This window comes from Dermacentor variabilis, chromosome 2, assembly GCF_050947875.1.
Source record: "Dermacentor variabilis isolate Ectoservices chromosome 2, ASM5094787v1, whole genome shotgun sequence".
Taxonomy (NCBI): Eukaryota; Metazoa; Arthropoda; class Arachnida; order Ixodida; family Ixodidae; genus Dermacentor; species Dermacentor variabilis.
The window spans coordinates 236134006-236150594 of NC_134569.1; the positions used below are offsets into that span (position 1 = coordinate 236134006).

At 48.1% G+C, this 16589-nt stretch overlaps 1 protein-coding gene across 1 annotated transcript; it reads left to right on the forward strand.

Annotated features, from left to right (window-relative positions):
* The first annotated feature begins 14650 nt into the window (after positions 1 to 14650).
* LOC142570723 (uncharacterized) lies at positions 14651 to 15952 on the forward strand. Its single transcript, XM_075679068.1, has 2 exons — positions 14651 to 14746; positions 15155 to 15952. The coding sequence occupies exons 1-2, from the start codon at positions 14651 to 14653 to the stop codon at positions 15950 to 15952; spliced, it is 894 nt and encodes a 297-aa protein (XP_075535183.1).
* The last annotated feature ends 637 nt before the right edge of the window (positions 15953 to 16589 follow it).

Consider the following 16589-nt stretch of genomic DNA (forward strand, 5'->3'; position numbering starts at 1 on the left):
ACGTCTGCAGAGGACTGTGTTAACACTTAACAGAGCTTCAGTCACCACTCCACCAGCACGGACATTTGGCTGAGTCATCCAGATAACTCAAAAAGGACTTTCTAGACATTCTTCGTCTTCACATGCACCTGCAACATCCGACCAAGCACGAGCGACGCTGGCCAAAAGTTCGAATTCCGTCAGTTTGCCCCTAATCAGCTTCCTAGCCATGTCAATTCCGTTTGTGCCAAGTGTATTTTTTCTTCTATAAATGCAAGCTTTTTCATTGCCCATTTTTGTTAGAGATCATTCATCCTCATCCAAACATAAAGGTCAACCGATTCTTCGCTGATACTTAATACCAGTCACTGTCGAGTAGTCTAACATATCTGTAGCAGTATCTTCTAGTGTATGTTGTCATGCACAATTACTCTCCTGAAATAGCTGATGCAGCATCGACGTGTGTCTTGCATTAACCTATGCACCATGTGCTATGCACCATTTTACTTTTCTTTATGTTTTTAACCTTCAATGCCTGCAGAGCAGAGTGGCTTCTCTCTTGAATGCAAGCTTTCTCATTTTCCATATTCCTAGTCTCGTTGATGATTGCTCTTCTTCCTCAAAGCCTGGGTCTTTGCGCAAGCTACACTGAAGTGATTGATTGCAGAATCCGGTTTTGCTGCCCACTTGGTTGTGGTAACTGTGTTACGTTTCTCGGATGTGGGTGCCTGGTCAGTTGCATTGGTAAGCAGTTCCTCGAGGTAAGCATTTGCTCCTGCAGTCCGCAAAGCGACATAGACCCCCACTATACACACACCGTAACTGGTGATCCCCGTTCGTTCTTGCCTGCTGCAGCCATGGGCAAATTGTGCTTGTGGCCTACCTCGGCCATGATTTGCTCAAAACGGAGACCAGCATATGTGCTTACATGGTTCGAAGTATATGAAGTTGATAGCCGTATGGTTGAAAAGGCCCGCAAAAATGGCTGCCGAAGGTATGCCCACAAAAGCGACTTGTCCACATTGAGACAAAGTGGGACACAAAGTGTGAGCCACACATTAGCGGCCCTTGAAAGAAAATAAATTTGCAGCTTGGAAAGGAGTTAACGCTAAAATGCCGGGTAGTCCATGCTGCTGTGTTTGTGGCAGCAGATGCCTGCGTCACCTGATTGCTTCGCAATCGAAGTTGTTCATCTTCAATGGCAACTGTTGGTTCAAATAGGTGCGAGGATCTGTCCAATCTGTTTGTACCACTGGTTGTTGCACGTTACCAGACCACCACATGCGACAAAGGCAAGCATTATGCCTGTAAGATGGTTCGTAGCCAATGTATAATGTATTGTCTGAACCTCATGCGGTGACTGATTGCTGTTTATTTTGCTGTTATGTCACTTGGTTACGGTTGCAGTGTTATCTTTTTTGAATATTGTGGCCTGGTCGGTTGCACTGGGAAGCAGTCTCTCGAAGTAAGCATTTGCTCCTGCAGCCTGCAGAGCGACATAGACTCCCAATTTACACACACCGTGATTTGTGCTCCTCGTTCACCCTTTCATGCTGCAGCCATGGGCAAATTGTGCCTCTGGCCTTTCTCGGCCGCGATTAGGCATGAACGGATACCAGCATACGTGCTTACATAGTCCGATGCGTATGAAGTTGATAGCCACATGGTTGGAAAGGCCCGCAAAAGTAGCTGATGAAAGCGATGCCCACGAAATCGACTTGTCCATATTGAGACAATGTGAGACATCAAGTGTGAGCCACACATTAGCGGCCCCCGAAAGAAAAGAAACGTGCAGGTTGGAAAGGAGTGAACGGCTAAAATCCGGGGTAGTCCATGTCGCTGTGTAGGCTGCGGCAGCAGATGCCTGCGTCATCCGATTGCTTCGCACTGCAAGTTGCTCATCTTTAACAGCGACTGTCGCTGCAAACAGGTGGCACACTGTCCAATCTGTTTCCGCTACTGGTTGTCGCTCGTTAACCTGACCACCACGTGCGACGACGACGGTGAGCCGTTTACGAGCTCGCGTCAATGATTCCAGCGTATCTCGACATGCAAATTTTATTTCTGCTATTGCACGAGAATGTACATTGCTTGTCTTCTGCCAATAAAGTCGCACGTTCTGTTCACTCACTTGTGGCTTGTTTGTATGGGCGTCAGTAGAGGCTCTTGGCAATTAGAACGCACCAGCTACGCGGCAGCGAAGGCATTGAGGCATTCCGCATAGCCGGCAGGACAAGCACGGCGCATACCAGCGTACGCGACCGGCGAAAAACGGCCATATTGGATTTTGTTCTAAAAAAAAAAGTGTACTTCCGCTTCCGGATTGAGCAACGTCATCTGGCGTCCACTTAAGTAAGTTCCATGCGCTGCCGCTGCTTATTTTCGAACCACTGCGAAAGGTACAGTTTCCCTTGTCAGAGCGTGCCGATCGAAGAGAAGTCGGCCGCGGTCGAGCGCAGCGTTTCCGTTGCGCTCGTGGAGGACCGTGCCTGGATTAATGGGAGCCACGCAGTCAGATGGACCGCCCCCCCCCCCCCCCCCCCCGTTTGCAATTTGCTTTCCTTTTTAAAGCTTATGTGCGTGTTTCACTGTGTCATGAGGTAATGAAATGCAGAACTCATATTCCGAAGAAATGGGGATCATGTGCAGTAACGGGATGAGGTACAGGAATAAATGAACTGTGTGGCACAATTGGGTGAAATAAAAATTAATAAGCCTTTTTTTCCTTCGTTTCTCAAGGTGATATATTGAATGCTAACAAAATTTCCCCGATGCGCTAATAACGGCAACAATTTGACATTTAGAGAGAATGTGGGTCACATTATTCGTTACGTGCAGCACATTTTTTTGTAGGTTAATTGTGTGTTTTGAAAATGTTTACGGGATAGCCGTTTTCTTCCCTATTTTTATGCGTCATACGCCTGAGATGTAGTTGGTTTTCCAGATTCCCTGGGTGAATAAAGCAAAACACATTGTTTATATTTGCTTCGATTAGGAAGCATTTTATCGGTTGTCTATGTCTTCGAGCTCGCGCAGGTTTCCATTGTCACATGCCTCCAATCTGAATGACGGTTCAACTGAGAGCGGGAGCGTTATCTTTGATGACCGGCCTTCATCTGTTGCATATGAGGCGGTTCTCTTTCGTGTAGGCTGCTCGTAGAGATACTCCGAGAAATATGGCAAAATATTGTGGGTACCGCATCAGACCGAAGCGCAGGCTTTCCACGCTGTGTAGATACTCCTTGGCCTTCGATGATATGCACATAATGCCTCAGTATGCACTTTGCATCAAAGTGCAGCTCACAAATGGAGTCGGTGACTTCCAGGGCCGATCGGTGCGGTGAAGATTGAGCTCCCGCGCGAGTCGCCTTTCTTCTTTCTTCATCTTTAGGGACACTGAAGAGCGAGAGCTTAGCCTGGGACCTTTCAATCTACTGTATACGGTTTTGCAACCCACTAAACAACAGTAGTTCTTTCGCCGAGGTATGCTCATCCTCTCATTCTTCGAACACTCTGCCAAGTCGCCGAGTTACGAGACGAACTATAGACATATGCGAAGGCCGTCTGCGCGCGTAAACATCGTGCAGACGACATCGTTTCACGGAAGCGAGGAACCTCAATTCATGCTAAAGCAGTAATTTTATTGTATTCTTTTTTTTTCGCACATACTAGGAAAAAAAATTGACAAAACAAACACAAGCACGACGTTGTGTTCAGTAGACGGCGTCGCGTCGAGTAGACGACAGCTCGGCGCCGCCCTAACCGCCGTCGGTAGGCGTGGTTCCGCCGAGCTGCCGAGGTGCCGGATTGGCCGGAACGTCAGAAGAAGGAGGAACATTGAGAAGGCGACTGCAGCGCCGCCGCAAAGTTCAACGTTTTTTGCTTCACTAGCTGCTTACTGTGGCCTCCGTTGGACCCATTCCCCCATTCTAGTACACTCTACCTTGGGTACAGCGAGGGCAGGTGAAAAGTAAACATGTCCGCAATAGAGATTAGTAAGAGGCGATTGGAAGATTGGTGGAAGAAAAGTAGGGAAACGACAGAAAACGGAGACGTACAAAAGCAAAGTTCACAATAGGTGGTCAGAAAATTTGATTGTGGAAGTTCATATTGTTTTTTTCTTTATATTTTGTTTAACATAGGTAGGACATTAGGAAGTATAATAGCAAGAGCTTGGTGGCGCAACCCATCGCCTCCTTCCGAAGGGGACGCTCATAACATCCATCCATACATCCAGCGTAAGCGACGACACTTTCATTTGAGGGATCGCCAGTCGTTTGTGCGCAGGCGCGAGTATGAGCGGGCGCGTGAGAAAATCTGGGGGCTTTTGCGCAGATTCACATATGTTCAAGGAGCAAAAGCCCCCAGATTTTCTCTCTCGCGCCCGCTCTTACTCGCACCTGCGCACGAACGGCTCGCGATCCCTCAAATGAATCTCGTGCAGAAGCGCGCAAGTGGAGCTGCTGAAAATTTCGTCCACAGTCGCATGCTTTAATTTGTATTTTTCTGCTAGGTGTGCTAAATGCGGCTAAATATTTGATGCATAAATTAAATATAGCAACCGTCAAACATAGTTAACGTGTAGTTTTTTTTTTTGGAAAATAAGCAGACAGTTGTTTTTGTTGGACTTCGGTTATTAAAGCCTGTGCTTTATCACTTGAATAAAGATTTTGAGACCTCACTGACGTGTGGTAAGCAGCAGCACACTGGTATCGATTGCAGTCCGTGCCGTTTATCCATTCAAATTGTACGGCGGTTTTATTTGGACACGGGGTGGTCGTTTCCTTTGTACATCATCACGCAGGTTCGTTTTATTTAGACCACAATAATATCTCAGCCAGATTATGCGTCCGACATTCGATAGCCGCTACCAGGCGAACGTGTTTAAAGACGGTGAATTTTATCAGCTGCGGCGCTTTACTGGCATAATGGCTACATACTTGGCTTCCGTCGTCAGTGATTTGCCGCATCTCGCCCTGTAATGACGTGTTGCGTGAAGAAAATATGCTAGCTAGCGTGAAAACTCGTCGCTGGAACCGAGCACAGTCTGTTTGGAAACTACCCAAGAAAGCGGATTAACTTTGCAGCCTCTCGGTGTGTGCACCGGTGAGTATAAAAACTCTTGTTAGCATTTTCAACTGTGAATTTATTCGGTTCGGTTGCGAGGCGGATAAAACAAATTCTTGTAGTAATTTATTTTTCAAAATGACAAATTATATTAAAGTTATTGCTCTTCAAAGGCAATTCAAACAAGGCTCTTGTTATTTTGTCACGTCGCCTTCACTGGTTCTGCGTCACGATGCGACGTCACATCGTCCACTTCCGGTTGTTTTGGAGCCCGCCCGCGCGAAACCTCTCCGCGTACCGCTTGGCCGTCGACCTCAAGCGAGAGCTAACGAAGCAGCATGCGTTGCGAGCATTCTGTCGCAGCGCCGCACGTGTCTGGTATTCCGGTAACCACACGCTAGCTGAACGTTTCGATGGAACGATGGAGGCATAAACTCAAGCTGATGAAGGAACTTTAGTGTAGACGTACGTGAGCTGTCTGATCGGTCTGCACGGTCCAGCCACCCGTGGCGCAGAGCTTAACCAGCCAAAGAAAGAGCTAATATTGCTCTAACCAAGTGTAAAACATTTCAAACCTTCACAAAAAGCAACGTGTTGATGGTTACACTCCTGCGAAAAATTTACACCAGCAGCGAAGAATACATTTTGTTACTGTTACTATGTATGGTTGAGCTCTATGCCACCAGGTGGCTGCACCGTGCAGACCATTCACGTTTGCGCTTCTGCTCATCTCATGGTTCATCCTGTTACGGCACAGTCAAGCGGTCAGACCGTGTCCCCTTGCGCTTGCGTTTGCCCTATACCCTATGCTGCTGGTGTAAATTTTTCGCAGGAGTGTAATCATGAACACGTTGTTTTTATAAATTTTAAAATGTTTTACACCTGGTTAGAGCAATATTAGCGCTATGTTTGGCTGGTCAAGCGCTGCGCCAACAAGTGTCTGGACCGTGCAGACCGATCAGGCCGCTCACGTACGTCTACGCTAAAGTTCCTTCATCAGCTTGAGTTTATGCCTCCAGTCATCTGCCGAAATGACCAGCTTGCCTATGGTTACCGGAATACCAGAGGCGTTCGGCGCTACGACAGAATGCTCGCAACGCACGCTGCTTCGATAGCTCTCGGTCGACGGCCAAGCGGCTAGCGGAGAGGTCTCGCGCGGTCGGGGGTGGGCTCCGAAACAAACGGAAGTGGACGATGTGACATCGCATCGTGACGCAGAACCAGTGAAGGCGGAGCTTAGCCCCGCTCGCTCGGCGAACGAGTTGAGGAGGAAAAGCATGGTTAGGGAGGAGGGTAACTTGTAATCGCTTGTAAATCCATTAATACTTTACGCTTCACTTAAATTGCGGTGCGAATGTTCTACTTAAGCTGTACCCTACGCGTCTACAAAATTTGTCCGAACCGTTTCAGGGGCCCTTTAAGTGTACTGAAAAATTATTCTTAATTGTGCATTCCCTTTATGTTAATTTCTTTTATAAAAACAAATTAACTAACATTCCCACTATTATAAACATCATTTGTTTACCATAAAGTTGGAAAAATTATCGATCACGCGCCCTGGTCAGCCAATCGGATAGCTCGCCCCACTGACGTCATATGGGTGATTTGCGTCATATGGGTAGGGGCGGATTAAAATTCCGCCGCGCAGTGCGCTTCGATCAGCAGCGATGTGCATTTTTGAAACCTTATAATAAATTACACGCTTTACGCGGAGCACTTAGATGCGTCAATTAATTATCAGGCGGACCTATTCTAACAACTCAGTACGTTTGTAGAAAATCGTCATAATCGTTTCAGGGTCCCTTTAGGAGAAAATGCGTTCTGAAGCGTCCGCGTACCTCTAGCGCAGTTTAAATCGCCCGCCCTCTGATTGAGGTGTGGTGACGTCATGGTCTCATAGTAAAGTTGCGCCGTTGGTGAGTAAAACGGCGCCCGCAGACGGCACTACGGCTGTTCTGCGCAAAACTCAAACGCACGGCCAAAACAGAGCCGACAGCAACGCGAAAGCGGAACTATGGTAATTGAATTGAATTGAATTGAATGTATGTGGTTTAGTGGCGCAAGGGCCAGATATGGCCAAAAAGCGCCAAGACAGTGTTAGTGATTTCGCGGTGGAATGATGAGTTCTGTGACGAAGATGTGACTTGGCTGTAAAGTGGCCTAAAAATAGTCGCTGTAAAGTGCGTAAAATCTATGTGCTATAAAATTATGGCGATGATTAATGACGAGTACTATGAACATTAAAATCCATCGTAGAAGGATGATGCAAAATATAAAATATATAAGATGGTAAAATTTCTTGGAGCACTGCTGCCTCGCCAGAGCCCTTGAACCACAAGGGCCTAGAGGCATGTGCTATTCAAAAATAGTTATCACAGCGCCATTTTCTGAAGAGAGGAGACGCTACGAACATGTGGGGCTAAAAACATGAAACACAACATCTTTCAGATAACTTAGGACCGCGTTGGTGTCAAATAACGGTTCTGGGCCGAGTAACATTACTGGATGAAGGGGGATCTGCTGCCGGTATGCTATGGGAAAGTGTTTCTTTCTTTCATATTCGGCTTTCCGACACTCCAGAAGGACGTGGAGGACGGTGAGCCTCTCCCCGCATCTACCGTATGTTGGAGGCTCGTTTCCGGTGAGTAAAAAGTTATGTGTGCCAAATGTGTGTCCTATTCTTAGACGACAGAAATGGACATCTGTCCGGCGTGATTTTGTTACGGAAGGCCAGAATCCTAACTGTGGCTTTATCACGTGGAGCTTATTATTTGTTTCCGCGTCCCATAGGCGTTGCCACTGGTTCCGTAGTTTCCTCCGTAAGAAGAGCTTCAGGTCTGTGACAGGAACTGCAGCGGTGTGATTAGCAGAATGTGATGCAACTGACGTGGCCATCTGGTCCGCCACAACGTTACCTTCGATGCCTCTATGACCTGGCACCCAGCATATGATGACGTGCTGATTACCTATATATGCTTTACACAGAGCAGAATAGAGTTCGTTAATTACCGGATTTTTGTGGTTAGAGAATGCCATCAAGGCCTTCACAACACTAAGGGAATCCGTATATATGACTGCTTTCTGGAGTTTTGATTTTCTGATATGTTTCACAGCCGACAATAGTGCGTAGGCCTCAGCCGTAAAGATACTAGTTTCCGCATGTAGTACATCGGTTTCCGAGAAAGATGGCCCGACGGCTGCGTAGGACACCCCGCATTGTGACTTCGATGCGTCTGTGTAGAACTCCGTGCAGGAGTGTTTGTGCTGGAGTTCCCGGAAATGCATTTTGATTTCAATGTCTGAAGCGTGTTTCGTAACTTGCATGAAAGATATATCACATTGTATGAGCTGCCACTCCCAAGGAGGTAGCAGCTTGGCTGGATGCATTAGGCGAAGTTCGAGGAGTGGAACACGCATTTCATGACTAAGCTCCCTCACACGCAGCGAGAAAGGCTGTCTTACGGAAGGACGGTTACGAAACAGTGTAGCATATGTCATATCATTAATGGTGTTAAAACAGGGATGTTCAGGATTAGAGTGGACTTTCAAAAAATATGTTTGGCTGATGTATGTTCTCTGGATATGAAGTGACCACTCATTCGATTCTGCATATAAGCTTTCAATAGGACTTGTTCTGAAAGCTCCAGTGGCCAGTCGGATTCCTAGATGGTGGACCGGATCTAGCATCTTTAGCGCGCTCGGGGCTGCAGAATGATAGATCACGGCACCGTAGTCCAACCGTGATCGGATGAGGCTCTTGTAAAGATTCATTAAACATTTCCTGTCGCTGCCCCATGTTGTGTGGGATAACACTTTGAGTAAGTTCATTGTTTTTAAACATTTGACCTTGAGGTACTTTATGTGTGGAATAAAAGTTAATTTCGAATCAAGTATGATGCCTAAGAATTTGTGTTCTTTGTTCACAGGAATTCGCTGACCATTCATTTCGATACTGGGTTCTGCAATGAGCCCTCTCTTTCTTGTGAAAAGCACACAAGAACTTTTGTTGGGGTTAACTTTAAATCCGTTTTCTTCTGCCCATTTGGACACTTTGTTCAAGCCCTGTTGAACTTGCCTCTCACATACAGCAAGGTTGCAGGATTTGAAGCCTATCTGTATGTCGTCTACGTAAACAGAATAAAAAATGGCTGGCGGTAATGAAGCACGAAGGGAGTTCATTTTCACGATGAAGAGCGTGCAACTAAGTACACCACCTTGAGGTACACCAGTTTCCTGTATAAAAGGTCGCGACAATGAATTGCCGATTTTCACGCGGAATGTACGGTTGGACAAATAGCTTTCTATTAGGACGAGCATATTGCCACAGATGCCAATTCCCGACAAGTCTCTCAAGATTCCATAGCGCCACGTAGTGTCGTACGCCTTCTCTATATCGAGGAATACGGATAGGAAATATTGTTTATGTAGAAAGGCGTCGCGAATGTTTCCCTCAATGCGCACAAGGTGATCGGTCGTGGACCGCCTTTCTCTGAAGCCACACTGAAAGGGATCGAGGATATTGTTGAGTTCAAGGAAATGCACAAGTCTGCGGTTAACCATTTTTTCAAAAAGCTTACAAAGACAATTTCTAAGAGCTATCGGACGGTAACTTGCACCCAAGGAAGGGTCCTTACCCTGCTTAAGAACAGGGACCACAATCGCATCTTTCCATGTGGATGGGAGGTATCCCGTAGCCCAAATAGCGTTGAAAAGCGTGAGTAGTGTAAGTTTGGTGTCAGTGTGTAAGTTTCTGATCATTTCGTACATGACTCTATCAGGTCCCGGTGCAGAGCTTTTGCATGTGGTCAAGGCAGCTCTCAACTCAGCAATACTGAACGGCCGGTTATAAGGTTCATTCTGTCTGGATTTTTGTATTATTGGCTTGCATTCTTCTATTTGCTTGTATTTCAAAAAGGATTGCGAATAATGGTTTGAACTCGACACGTTCTCAAAGTGTTCTCCAAGTGAGTCTGCCTGATCTTTCAGTGTTTCACCTTGTGTGTTCACCAAAGGAAGTGAATATGTTTGTCGCCCTTTTATCCTATTAACCCTGTTCCAGGCTTTGGCCTCATCTGTATAGGAGTTGATACCGGATAAAAACTTCTGCCAACTCTCTCTTCTGGCCTGTCGGCGGACGCGCCTGCCTTGGGATTTTACTTTTTTAAAACTGATAAGATTCTCCGCAGTGGGGGAGGCGCGCAGCAACCCCCACGTTCTGTTTTGTTTCTTACGAGCGATCCTACAATCGTCGTTCCACCACGGGACACGCCGTTTGCATGCCAATCCATTTACTTGTGATATACATTTAGCTGCGGCATCTATTATGAAGGCTGTAAAATATTCCACGGCAGAATCAATTCCTAACGAGGACACGTCATCCCATGAAATACTACTTAAAGTTCGGAATTTCTCCCAGTCTGCTGTATCAATCTTCCACCTAGGAGCTTGTGGAGGAAATTCATTTTCTTTAGACGTTCTTAGCAATACGGGGAAGTGATCGCTCCCGTAAGGATTGCTCGTAACTTCCCATTCGAGTTCGAGCAGTAAAGAGGCGGAAACTATACTTAGATCTATTGACGAAAAGGTTCTGTTCGCAAGAGAGTAATATGTGGGTTCTTTCTTATTTAGAAGGCACGCTCCAGAAGAGTAAAGGAACTGTTCAACGAGACGCCCTCGCGCATCGATACGAGAGTCTCCCCACAAGGTGCTGTGTGCATTGAAATCGCCAAGAACAACATAGGGTTCTGGCAATTCATCTATGAAGGACTGAAATTCATGTTTGTTTAGTTTGTAGTGTGGGGGTATATAAATCGAGCAAATAGTGATAAGTTTGTTAAGCAAAACTATTCGAACCGCCACTGCTTCAAGGGCCGTTCGTAGCTGTAAATGTTGACATGCTATGCTCTTTTGGATTACAATTGCAACACCTCCCGATGATGCGATTGCATCATCGCGATCTTTGCGAAAAGTAACATGCTGTCGGAGAAAGCTTGTGTGTTGTGTTTTTAGGTGTGTTTCCTGTAGACACAGCACTTTTGGATTGTGTTTGTGTATAATCTCTTGCACATCATCAAGGTTCCTAAGAAGACCTCTGACATTCCATTGAATGATTTGTGTATCCATGTTGAAAGTAAATGAGTGCTGTGTGTACGGAAAGGGAGGTGGTGATTTAGGTTACAGAGCTCTTTCGAGGCCCTGTAACGGGGGTTCTGGCCTTTCTGGAGCGTTCGAGGGAGCCTCGCCGCTCCTTAGGCGTTTGTTGCGCCTTGAGGACATGTGTAGTGTCCATTGCCTCTTGCGAGGCGCCGGACACGTGCTCTTACGAGCGGGAAGTTACCAGCGAGGGTCCCGCCTTGGAGGGCAAGACCCCTGCGCCCACCAGCCCGGAGGTCGATGGGGCTCCCTGGGGAATTTGGCTGCGCCGGCCGTTGCCAGCGCTGGAAGGGACCTGGGAGGTTGAGGCAGCCTCGGCTGCGCCCACCTTCGGGGTCGATGGTCCCTTCTCCTCGGTTGGCGGAGCAGCGCTAGCTGCAACCGTCGCGGGGGCAGATGGCGTAACTGCCAACTCACTGCCTGTGGGTCGGACAGCCACCGGAGGCCGTTGTGACGCTGCCCCCTTACGCGCCACATCGGCAAATGTTTTCTTGGGCAGGTAAGATACCCGCCTGCGTGCCTCTTTGAAACTTATATTTTCTTTTACTTTAGCTGTTACTATTTCCTTTTCTTTTTTCCAGGATGGGCACGATCGCGAGTACGCGGCGTGCTCCCCATCACAGTTTACACAGTGGAGAGCATTGTCACAAGCTTCAGAGGTGTGTTCGTGGGCACTGCACTTCGCACATGTTTGGCGGCCTCGGCAACTCTGCGAACTGTGGCCGAAGCGCTGGCATTTGAAACATCGCAGTGGATTGGGCACGTATGGCCTGACACGAAGCTTGATGTACCCGGCCTCGATTGACTCGGGCAGGACACTTGAACCAAAGGTGATTATTAGGTGCTTGGTTTGGATCTCTTTACCATCTCGCCCCATCTTTATTCTTTTGACATTGATAACATTTTGCTCGCTGAAGCCCTCCAAGAGTTCAGCCTCAGTGAGCTCCAGCAAGTCATCGTCTGACACAACGCCGCCGGTGGTGTTCATTGTACGGTGCGGGGTTACTGTTATGGGGGTCTCTCCAAATGACACTAGTTGCTGTAGTTTTTCATATTGTTTTACATCGCGGAGCTCCAAGAGGAGGTCGCCGCTTGCCATCCTCGACACCTTGTATCCTGGACCAAAAACATCAGTCAGGGACCCTGAAACAAGGAATGGTGAAATGTTTCGCACTGCTTTGTTTGGCTTTTCGGAATGAATAACGTGGAAGCGGGGAAAATTCTGGGTTTGGCGTCCAAAAAACTTGAAAACATCTTCGGTGCGCCCTCGTAATTGAGGGCGATCAGCAAGGGAGGGGAAAGAAGTTTCCATGAAAAATGTATACATTCGGCAACAGCGCCGACCGCCCACCACGGAGCCCAACGGGGGGACGCGGCAGAGCTTGCATGCAAGTCTGCACGACGCCAGTCGTACGCCGCCACTATAGCCAAATATGGTGTACCCAAAGTTGGATAGCCACACAGGGTTAACCCTTGCCGCCAAGAAGAAGGAAGTGAATAGAAGAGAGAAGGAGACAGGAAAGGTGGAAAGTAAGGGAAAGACGAAGGTTGTAGGAAGAGACAGGAAAAGGCGACTGCCGATGTCCTCCAGGTGGGTCAGCCTGGAGGTGCCGTCTATGTGAAGCCGAGGCCGAAGAGGTGTGTTGCCTCCGCCGGGGGGCCTTAAAAGGTCCAAACACCCAGCATCGGCTCAACCCCCAGGATCCCCTTTTCCCCAGGCACGGCTAAGCCGCGCACGGCTACACGCGGGAGGGTCCAACCCTCGTGTGCTCGGGTACGTGGTGTCGCAACACACCAAACGCCTGCTTACGCAGACGCCCCTGCGGGGGGAACTATGGTGGCTAGCAAAAGGGACAGTGCACGACGATAAGCATTTTGTGACGCCAACTTCGACGCTAGTTGCAATGGACGAGCCTGACAACGACATATTGGCTCGCGATGCTGGGCTCGACTTCAGCGATTTAAGCACTGATGAACGTGACCTGCTGCTGAGGGTTCGCGCTGCCGGCGTCGTTGCGTGCCACTACGACGGCAACTCTATGTCATGGCTGTACATATTCGCACATTTTTAGCTTTTCCTTCGTGAAAAGCAAATGCCGCGCTCACCGCCCCGTCTGCGACCTGCAGTTCTTGCGCTTCGGATAATGCCGGCAAGACCTACAGAACAGCGTTACGGGAAAGTATTGCTTTGAAAGGCACTCCACACGACTTCAGTAAGCCGGCGTTGAACTCGTAATCCTCTGGACGAAAGTTCAGCGAGCACACTGTGCAATTTTTCGGCTCTTTTCCAACGCGCTGTGGCATAGGTACGGCACTTAGGTTCACTCGTTGGGAACTCCAGGAGAACTTAAGAGTGCACTGTGTGGAGTGCACACAGTGATAAGTATATTCGCCGCTGCAGCTGCCCTTGACCAAGTTCCACGGACCGTTCGCGCATCCCATGACATCAAATCGACGTGGCATTCTCACTGCTTGTTTCAAATGCAAGTTTCACGAGCCAGCAGAACCAGCGCAGCACGACGCGATAACGAAACAACTGAAACTCCAAAGCGCGCGCGGCGCAGAGTCGAGCGAAAACGAAACCTTTCGACCACGCATACTACTCAAGGGTAACGTCAAATGTTATTTTTTCTTGGAATCGAATAGAAGTAGACAAGTAGCATTTTCTTCCGTCTTGTAATCTAACGAAGTAATCTTTTTAATACGAGTAATTGAGTACCAGTGATATAAATTATGATGAGGAGTGCCTTCGTCCTCGGGCTAGTGCCAGAATGTCGCTGGGGGGTCTCAAATCGTGTCATGCATTTACCTCAATTTCTCGGTTACTAAAGCTCTGTTCGTGATTATATTGACGCCTTAGACGTTCTAAAGCATTGCTTTATCACATTAATTTGACTTCATAGTAACCTTTAGTGTCCCTTTAATACCAGCCAAATTACAGTAATCTCATAGGCTACCTCCGAAGTACCAATATTTCATTGTCAGGCCTCGCCACTTACTGGCCTTTGAGATTTTCTTTGCCAATTTAAAATTATAATCTCTACTTAAATTGCGAACAGCGTGCCTGGTTCTATCACTATTAACCATGATCAAGTCTAATTTCTCAACAACTCGAAGCGAAGACAAGAGTTTGACGTAATAGCTCTGCGGAAACCCGCAAGGTGGAGAGAAATAATTAACAAAGGAAAAATGAAACATCGATCCGAACGTATCGAAGTTCTACGAAGGAAACCCATACGGGTTCCTCGAAAGAAAAGCCTCACAGTTGAAGGAAAATTTGCCTTGGTCCTGGACTGGAACCTGGGGCCACCGGCTTTCCGGGGCAGCCGCTCTACCATCTGAGCTAATCAGGTGGCTAGCAGATGGCAGGGCGACGTCTAATTTGTCAACATCTCGAAGCAAAGACCAGAATTTGACGTAATCGGGGCTTAGACATACTCCAGTTCCCAACATGGACGTGTCTCCTGCGGAAGCGTTTTTCGCTGAGCACGATTATGCATTTGCCATTCCTGCTTCATCGAGCTCGGCTCATCCACTGCGCCATCAGGTGCGCTTCAGGCGTTCCAGGCTACGTGTTCAAGAGAAACAGTAGTGGGAATGCCCTCTGCAGTGGCGCTGTGCAAATCTTCCTGAATGTGTATATGAAGCTACGAAAACAGCAACCGAATGTTGCGATCCTGCAGATCTGTGAGCGGGTGAGCGAATTTACCGATGTGAGCTTACGCAAAATTTTTGAGGCCAGGTGCACTGCATGGACGGAGAACGACGGACGCCTCCACGGAAGCGGCCTAGAGATCAAGGCTGTAAGAGGGGCCTACATACTTACGACAGCTTGACACTAACCGCACTAAGAAACTGCGTTCACGGATTTTTCCGCCGCATTGAGATCCCAGGCGTGCAGAATATCGTTGCGGAATTAGCATCCGCAACCACAGTTGATCTGCCGACCCTCCAGCCGTGGACCATCCGCCGCCTCCTCGTGGACATCGGCTGGAAGAGCGAGAAACGTGGAAGGAACTCCTCGCTCATCGAGCGCGAAGACTTGTTGCGGTGCGAGCACAAGTATCTTTACGAGATTGCTCGGTACAGGGAAGAAGGGCGCAATATATTCTGTCTTGATGAAACGTGGGTCACTGCTGGCCACACAGTGAGTAAAGTCTGGGCTGATAAGACAGTGAAGTCGTCACACGACGCGTACCTGCGCGGCTTAACAACAGGGATCAAGCAGCCGTCGGGAAAAGGACAGCGGCTGATCGCGACTCATGTTGTTAGTGAGGACGGATTTGTTGATGGTTGCCTGAATGTGTTTCTAGCAAAGAAAACAGGTGACTACCACAAGGAAATGGACGGCAACCGTTTCGACACGTGGTTCATCTCGGTCGTCCATAGGCCGCCACCGCGACGCGTCAGTGTCGAGGACAATGCGTCTTACCACTCCAGGCACGTGGAGAAAATCCCGTCGCTGTCATGGCGGAGGGCAGAGATCCAAGACTGGGGCTCGAAGGCGATTCCGTGCCATGCCGCCATGACCAAGAAGCAGCTGCTTGACACTGTGGCCACCGTCAAGACTAAATTTATCAAGTACCGGGTTGATGCGGCTGCTGAATGTGCTGGCTTTATTGTCCTCAGGCATTCTCCATATCGCTGTTATTGTAACTCCATAGAACTCATTTTGACACAGATTAAGAATGGAGTGGCAGCGATGAACACCAGATTCAAGACCAAGGATGTGCACAACAATTTTCCTTGCTGAATTGGAGAATGTCACACGAGAGAACTGGGCCAAGGCTGTGCAGCATGTGAAGGGCGTTGAAACACACTTCTGGGAGTTGCGTGGGTTTAGTGACATGATGGAGCCAATCATCATCAATCTGGGAAGTGGTAACACGAATGAATCGGAACTCTCTGGCACTGAGCCATTTCAGTGAGCTGGCATAGTATACGATAGCTCACGCACGCTCCTCACGTTTCCTCGCTGCTGCTGCTTGACTGTGCCCGCTACCATGTCTCACCTGGACTACACGATGACTGACGAATGCCTCACATGTGTCATCATTGCTGCTGCTTGACTGTGCCGACTGGTGTCTCACCTAGACTACACGGTGACTGACGCACGCTCCCTAGATGTCCTCACTGCTGCTTGACTATGCCTGCTGCTACGTCTCACCTCGACTACACTATGGCTAACACACACTCCAAAGGTGTCCTCCTTCCTGTATTTTGTGTCCTCTGCCACGTTTCACTTCGACTACATGCGCATCTGTGCCCCTTTAGTGCAGGTTTTTTAGCCCTCTTGTACCAGGCTGAACCTTTGATCAATGGCTTTAGCTTTGTCGGTAGAGCTGTTGATTCTATTAATGTTGCATGTTGCACAACTGAAGGTCTCTGAG